We start from the raw sequence: 7,408 nt of genomic DNA on the forward strand, positions 1-7,408 counted from the left end.
GAACCTCATTCTCCCTGTCCCTGACTAACATGGAAAAACTCTACCTGTTCTGTCTCAAAATGATCATGTTTTGATGGACTAAATACCATTTGCCATGATTAGATAATTTACAGGGATATCCACACAACCAGCAGGACTGCATTAGTCCTCATTTGACCACAGTTCCTGAGCACACAAGTTCTCACAGTGGACTGAAGTAAGATTGTCCTCTACCTGGTAGCAGCAACTATAGGTAAATCCATTTCCAGGAGAAGGACTGATGGGGGGGGGCAGAGACGGAAGTGATCATGCCATTCTTTCTGTATGGGATGTCCCTTGTTAGGTTCAGTTGCAGATGTTTGGAGTTGTACTGGGGAGTCCTGTAGTTCAGTAAAATTTTCCTGCAAGGACTTTGACAAAGATGGCTTTCCAATTTTGTATATGAATAGGCTGCAGCAAAACCTATACATGAGATAGCAATGGTAGGATTGATACTCCCAAGAATTGGCCAAACAAATTATTTACAGAACATTCAGGGCAGAGTCACACTGACTGCAGACACAATATCCAACACAGTCTACATGGAGACAAGCAGGTTGAAAAATGAGGTCTCTGATGTCTATTACTGTTCAAACAACAGTGTCCCAGCACACATCTGAGGTGTGTCAGAAACCCTGAAGGGGTAGGAAACTAACTTGGGGTTGAGAGTACAGGGAATAATAACCTGAAGACTTTCTCAAACCTGTGGTCAAGTAATGAGGGAATGAACACACTATATGCAAGATTCAGAGAGCAGTAGTTTTAAATTAGTGAACTTGTTGCACACATTCTCTTGTAGTTGAGTTTTTGTTCACCATAATTGAGTCAATACTTAATAGTAGAAATGTCGTGTTGTTACATCATCAGCATCTGCCCTGGAATCCAGGAAGAAGTAAATTATACATTTCCTCAGAGAGGATTCAGAATTGGCCCTCAGCATCCTGCTGTCTCTCCCAGGGGTCCTCTACCTTCTTCTTTTCTAACTGGACTAGGTCCTTATCTAAGAATTACCCTGCTCATGAATATGCAAATCATGTGAGCCTATGGTGGTAAATACAGGGATGTCCACACCACCAACAACATATGATCACTGTCCTCTCCACAGTCACTGAGCACACAGGTCCTCACCATGGAATGGAGCTGGATCATCCTCTTCCTGGTGACAGCAGCTACAGGTAAGGGCTCCAAGTTCCAGACTTGAGGAGGGGCCATGCACTCAGGTGACAGTGACACCCATTCTGCCTTTCTATTCACAGGTGTCCACTCCCATGTCCAGTTGCAGCAGTCTGGGGCTGAGCTGGTGCAGCCTGGTGCCTCAGCGAAGTTGTCCTGCCAGACTTCAGGCTTCAACTTCATTAATAGCTATATGCACTGGGTGAAACAGAAACCTGGACATGGCCTGGAGTGGATTGGAAGGATTGATCCAGAAAATGGTGATACTTAGTACAACCAGAAGTTCAGGGCAAGGCCACAGTGACTGCAGAGACATCATCCAGCACAGCCTACATGGAGCTCAGCAGCCTGACATCTGAGGACTCTGCAGTCTATTACTGTGCAAGACACAGTGCTGCAATCACATCCTGAATGTGTCAGAAAACCTGGAGGAGCAGGAAGCTGAGATGACATAGAAGTTCTGCCTGGGGACTTCAACAGAATTAATCAATCTGAGTGCCCTGTTGTCAGCCTTCTCCCAAAAATCCTATGAGTTGTTTGTCAATTTTTCCAATGGCATCTGAGAATGAAGTGATGTTGATTGACAGTGCCCTTCAGTCTACCACAACGTGATGAGACCTTTATCAGTGACCACCCCCATTGACATGATTCTTCTTTAATGAAACAGAAAATAAGAACCTGTGACTATATATTATGATGTGTGTGTATGTGTGTGTGTCCTTTAAGTCTAAGACACTTGAATTTTATTGAGAATATACTATAATATGAATTTGCCTAGGGAAATAAAATTCAACAATAAAAGAACAGCCAAACCACCTTTAAAAATTCAGTTTGATGTACCTAACAGCACAGCAAATACTTTGGTGGACGTTGTCTCCATAAATTAGTGGGGAGTCCCTTTACCATTCCTCATAATTCCAATTCTTACATAATCATTTATAGGTAACTCTAATCTTGGACTGCTTATTTTAGTAGTAATCAAATTTCTTATCATTTGAGAGATGAAGACGGAACTAAATATCATACTTTGGAGTCCTCTGTGTATAGACTCTGTTACTTTGACAAAATTCTGGGCCCCTGCTCATGTAACTCTTGGCAAGATCAGGGGGATTCTACACTTATTAATGGTCAAAGTGTTGTTGCTGTAATGAGGATACCTGGGTGTTCATTCACCTGTTTCCCAAAATTGGATTGTCTTTGTCACAAGATTTAGGTTGATACTGATTGACGTTGACTGGACATCAGTGTACAGCACATGAAAACCTCACCACCCCCAACCAGCACATATACAAGCTATACAAGCTCACACAGAAACACAACCACACACACCACACACACACACACACACACACACACACACACACACACAGAGAGAGAGAGAGAGAGAGAGAGAGAGAGAGAGAGAGAGAGGAGAGAGATTTTGTTTTAGAGCTGTCAAGGCACACTTACAACCTCTGTTGATTTTTGACACTGTTATAATTTTCACATATCTGTATCTAAGGAATCCTGACTATGTATGCTTTTTCAGTTTTGTTCTGTTTTAATTAGGAGAACACACATACCTTGGCTCTACAAAGGCTGAATATCGAGAAAAATAATTCTGCCATTTATAGCAGGACTACATCTGACAATTTTTATTGCAGAAATTTCTTGTCCTCCAAGGCCAAGTGTCCTCCCAATGGTTTATGTGCAGCATAAAGGTTCATCACCATCATGAACTCTCTTGCTCAGATATAAACCATAGCCTCAGGATATAAAGTAAAGAGGATTCCTTATCTGTATATCCCTGGGAACTCTCAGCAGAAAGACTAACAGTGATATGAAGGTTGGGTTGTTGTTAGATGTGAACTTGCTGGACTAATGCAAGATTCATAGGGCTGACTTCTGTGGGGAGAGACTGGATTTCTCAAGAACAGTCAAAGCTTCCATTCTCCACAGAACTCCATCTTATGTCTACCCTGATGTATTACAGTCACACAAGGTTCTTCAGACAACCTTCCTGACCTATGAAGGATTGCTGATAGAGAATAAAACTGTCTACAACATTTCAAAGCATTCCCTACATGGGGTGAAAATAATCAATTGGAGACTATGCTCTGTCAAAGAAAACACAGAGGTACACAGTCTGATATTGTGTATTATGATTTTCAAATGACAACAACTCCATATGATCAATAATGTTGCTAAGTATTTTTGCTATGAGGCATCAAAAAGGAAAACCAAAATAAATCATTCATGCAGAGCCTGGGGAGTAAGTGCAGAGAGGACAGCAAGGCTGTTTCCTGACTCTACTCAGAGTTTATTCCTCTCAGTTAACCACATATAAGGCCCAGGAGACCATCTCCTATGGCAGTTAGAACCCTCCCGTAGAAGGTTACAGGATCCATTAGTTCCTGGAATCTGTGTCACTCTCCTGGGAATGCTACAATAACAGAAATAACACTGTTCAAAGACTCTCTCAATCACCATGAAGACAGTTTACTCAGAGTAGAAAGAATTTCCCTATTGGAAAACCAGAACATGCATTTGTCGACAGCAGATTGGGTTCTAGAGCACAAGGAGGTGTGCACGTGGTCCCCATCCCTAGCCTAGAACCTATCTCCAATTCATAACACCTTTAAATTGAAAAATGAGATTTCTCAAAGGGTGTCAGGTGGAGGAAACCAAACAGTCCTAAGCACTGGCAGGAGATCCATCAGCAGATGCCATCAAGATCAAATTCAAATACCTTTGGGAGGTTGCCTGTGTCATGATATCACATGGCTTTATTTCTATTTCATACATTTATCTATTCATCTCTTATTTTATCCTAGACTTCCTTTGCCTATATATAACAGCTTCTCATTTTGTCTTTTTATGGGAATTCTGAGTATATAAATTGAGTGGTCTCTGCAACCACACGTGTTTCTTGTGCCTTTTCTTTGGCTTTTCTTTGTTTTTTTTTTTTTTTGTTTTGTCCTGTTCAAATATGTTATTTTATATCTCATTTTCCTTTCTTCACCATTGTATTTTATTCACCAGAATCCTACTTGTTTTCAAAAGGCAGCAAGGTGGTGAATACGGATGGGGGGACTTGGGAGTTGAGGAGGGAGGAGGAAGTATGGGAAGAAGCTTCTCCCATCAGCATGTGTTTCCTCTACATTCTGCAGTCAGGAAGGAGGAAGAAGCATGATGGGGAAGTGCTTCTGTGTATGTGTTTGTCTTGCTGGATGATAAATAAAATACTGTTTGGCCAATGAGACAGCAAGTTAGACTAAGAGTCAAAGAGGATTCTGGGAAATGTAGTAGAGAAGTGGTGATCCAGGCAGGAAGTGACATAGCAAGGAGACTCATTTAAGCAAGGAGAAACAGGATGTGTTCCTTTTTTCCCCTTTGCTTCCTGCAGCAGTGATGTGATCCACCGGTAAGGGAGAGTGCCAATGGAATTTGTGCGATAATATAAGTCTTATAAAACATATAGATTTATGATAAGTAAGACTGAGATAACAGATGAGAATCCTAGTCATTGGCCAAGCAGCATTGTACCCAATACAACTGTCTCTGTGCATTAATTGGGGCCCTAACTCAGGCAGGCAGCTGGCGTAGAGTGCACACGTGGCAGTGGGGGCTTGGAGGCTTTTGGTGGAAAGATTTATCATAACAGAAGTAGGTATGGACCCCATGCTACAATGACATGACCGTGTGCTAACTTTCTAGGAAAGATGGGAAAACATTACTTGGCTGGAAAAGGGAAGAAAAACTTGAGCAGTGTGGTCTTCCTAATCAGAAACCAGGAACTCAGGAAGCCAAGTGTGAATAGTAGATTGGAGTTGGCATGAGACCTAAAAATACAGAAGCAGCAATTACATTCATAGCAGCATTATTCGTAAAATCCAGAACTTGGTAATAAACTAGATGCCCCTTAACCAAATAATGGATGAAGAAACTGTGATATATTTACACAATGGAGTACTACTCAGCAGTAACAAAAAAAGACATCCTAAAATCTGCAGACAAATTGACTAAGGTAGAAAAAAAAAACAGGCTGATTGAGGAAACCCATTCCACAAAACAAATATAGTATGTACTCAATCATAAGTGGATATCAGAAATGAAGCAAAAGATACACAGACTACAATCCTCAACCCCAGAGAAGCTTTAACCCTCTACCATGAACAGATAGAAGCAGATGCAGAAATCCACAACTAACCAATGGGCCAAGCTCCTGGGGTGCAATCAAAGTGAGGGAGGAAGGATGATATGAACAAAGGGGTCAAGATCATGATGGGGAATTCCACAGAATCAGCAGACCTGAGACAGTGAGAGATCAGTGACTCTGGTCTGACTAACGGGGAACCTGCATAAGACTGAACAAGACTCCCTTAATATAGGTGACAGTGGTGCAGCAGGGACAATACATGAGGCCACTGATGGTGTGAACAAGATCTAACTCTAATGCAGAATCAGACTTAGTGGAGCCCATTCTACATGGAGAGAGAACCTGCCCAGCCTAGACACAGGGCTGCCAGGGGGTGGGGAGGCACCTTGGTCAGCCTCAAGGAGATGAAGGACAGAATTAGTAGCTTCCTAGGGAAGGACTTATACTCTACAAGGAGCAGATGGGAGGTGGGGGCATTGGGAGAAGGGAAGGGAGAGGAGGGAGGAGAAAGTGGAATTTGAATATAAAATTAATTAATTAAAGAATAATATATAAAATGTTAAGAAATAAATGAATGGAAAAAAGAAAAATATACATAGGAGCAGAAGATTGGGGGGTGTTGGTCTAGGAAATGGAGGTGGGGTCATGCCAGTGTGTGTGTCCTGTGAGCCCTGTGGTCCCCATGCTCTCTATTGCAGACTCACTCTGTAGGAAGTAAGACACAGTGATGGCTGTGTTGTAATGAGGAAATGGAGTGGTATCCACCCTCCTCTTTTATAAGGACAAGGCTGACTCCCCACATGCAAATGCATCTTCTAGCTCTTAGTTAAATCCCCTCCTGAGCTGTGGGAGCTCACATCTCTCTCACAGGAGGCTGACCTCTGAGAAAAGGGGGTATAGCCTAGAAGATGAGACTGTTGTGTCTTCTGTACTTGGTGACAGCCCTTCCTGGTGAGTGTGACCATTTCATACATGTGTCCATGAGGGGATGTGACAACATGTGATTGACAGAATTGACTCTTCCTGTCTGCAGGTGTCCTGTCCCAGATCCAGCTTCAGGAGTCAGGACCTGGCCTGGTGAAGCCCTCACAGTCGCTGTCCCTCACTTGCTCTGTCACTGGTTTCTCCATCACCAACAGTGGTTACAGCTGGCACTGGATCAGGCAGTTCCCAGGGAAGAAGCTGGAGTGGATGGGGGGCATAGGTAGCACTGGTGGCACCGACTACAACCCATCCCTCAAGAGCCGCATCTCCATCACCAGAGACACAGCCAAGAACCAGTTCTTCCTGCAGCTGAACTCTGTGACCACTGAGGACACAGCCACATATTACTGTGCAAGACACACAGTGAGGGGACTTCAGCATGAGCCCACGCAAAAACCTCCCTGCAGAGGAGCTCTGGGCCAGCAGGGGGCGCTCAGCCCTAGCCAAGCCCAGGATCTCTAAGTCTTTAGAGCTGGAAAGAAAAACACGTGGTTTCTTCTGTTTTTGCTTCACACTCCCTAAGCACAGAGATGACAGGAGGTCTTTTCTCTCACTCATTCTGAAATCTGTGTTTTTGTAAAGTCATATTTGTTTGCTTCTCACTGAGTCTCTCTAGAGTTTCTTTATAAAAGTCAGTTGGCCTTGGCATTGCACTAGTTGATCCATTAAAAAATAATTCTTCCCTCGATTCTCCATTCCCGTCATCCTCAGACACATCTTCCTGTCATAGCACTTCCTAGAGCATTGACAGAAAGTAGCTGTATTATCCACCCTACAAGGAGGGGAATGGATTTCCTTAGTTCAAGACTTCATGGGTGAGGTACAAAAAGTGGTGTCATGGTTGTTATGCCCAAGCTAATTTGGCATATTTCATACAAAATACAAATTCTTCATTTTTATTAAAACAGCAATTAATCAAATTCTCCCATGTTTACACTGATAATTAACATTTTATAAGTGTATCATGGAAGACTCTGGGACCAGATATGGCCTACTGGAGACACAGTTTGTAATTAGGACTTCAACCCCAGAACCACTGTCAGGAACAATGCTTCCAATAGTCAAGTTTTCTTGTGTCTGAACCATGTGGCATGC

General features: G+C 42.8%; 2 gene segments (V, D, J or C); both read left to right on the plus strand.

Annotated features, from left to right (window-relative positions):
• The first annotated feature begins 1,147 nt into the window (after nucleotides 1-1,147).
• Nucleotides 1,148-1,602, plus strand: LOC103164561. The segment is given in 2 exon segments: nucleotides 1,148-1,193; nucleotides 1,275-1,602. Coding segments are annotated over 2 exon segments (374 nt in total).
• Nucleotides 1,603-6,237: 4,635 nt separating this feature from the next.
• Nucleotides 6,238-6,775, plus strand: LOC113838395. The segment is given in 2 exon segments: nucleotides 6,238-6,280; nucleotides 6,363-6,775. Coding segments are annotated over 2 exon segments (456 nt in total).
• Nucleotides 6,776-7,408: the final 633 nt, after the last annotated feature.

Source organism: Cricetulus griseus, chromosome 5, assembly GCF_003668045.3.
Source record: "Cricetulus griseus strain 17A/GY chromosome 5, alternate assembly CriGri-PICRH-1.0, whole genome shotgun sequence".
In the NCBI taxonomy this organism is placed as follows: Eukaryota; Metazoa; Chordata; class Mammalia; order Rodentia; family Cricetidae; genus Cricetulus; species Cricetulus griseus.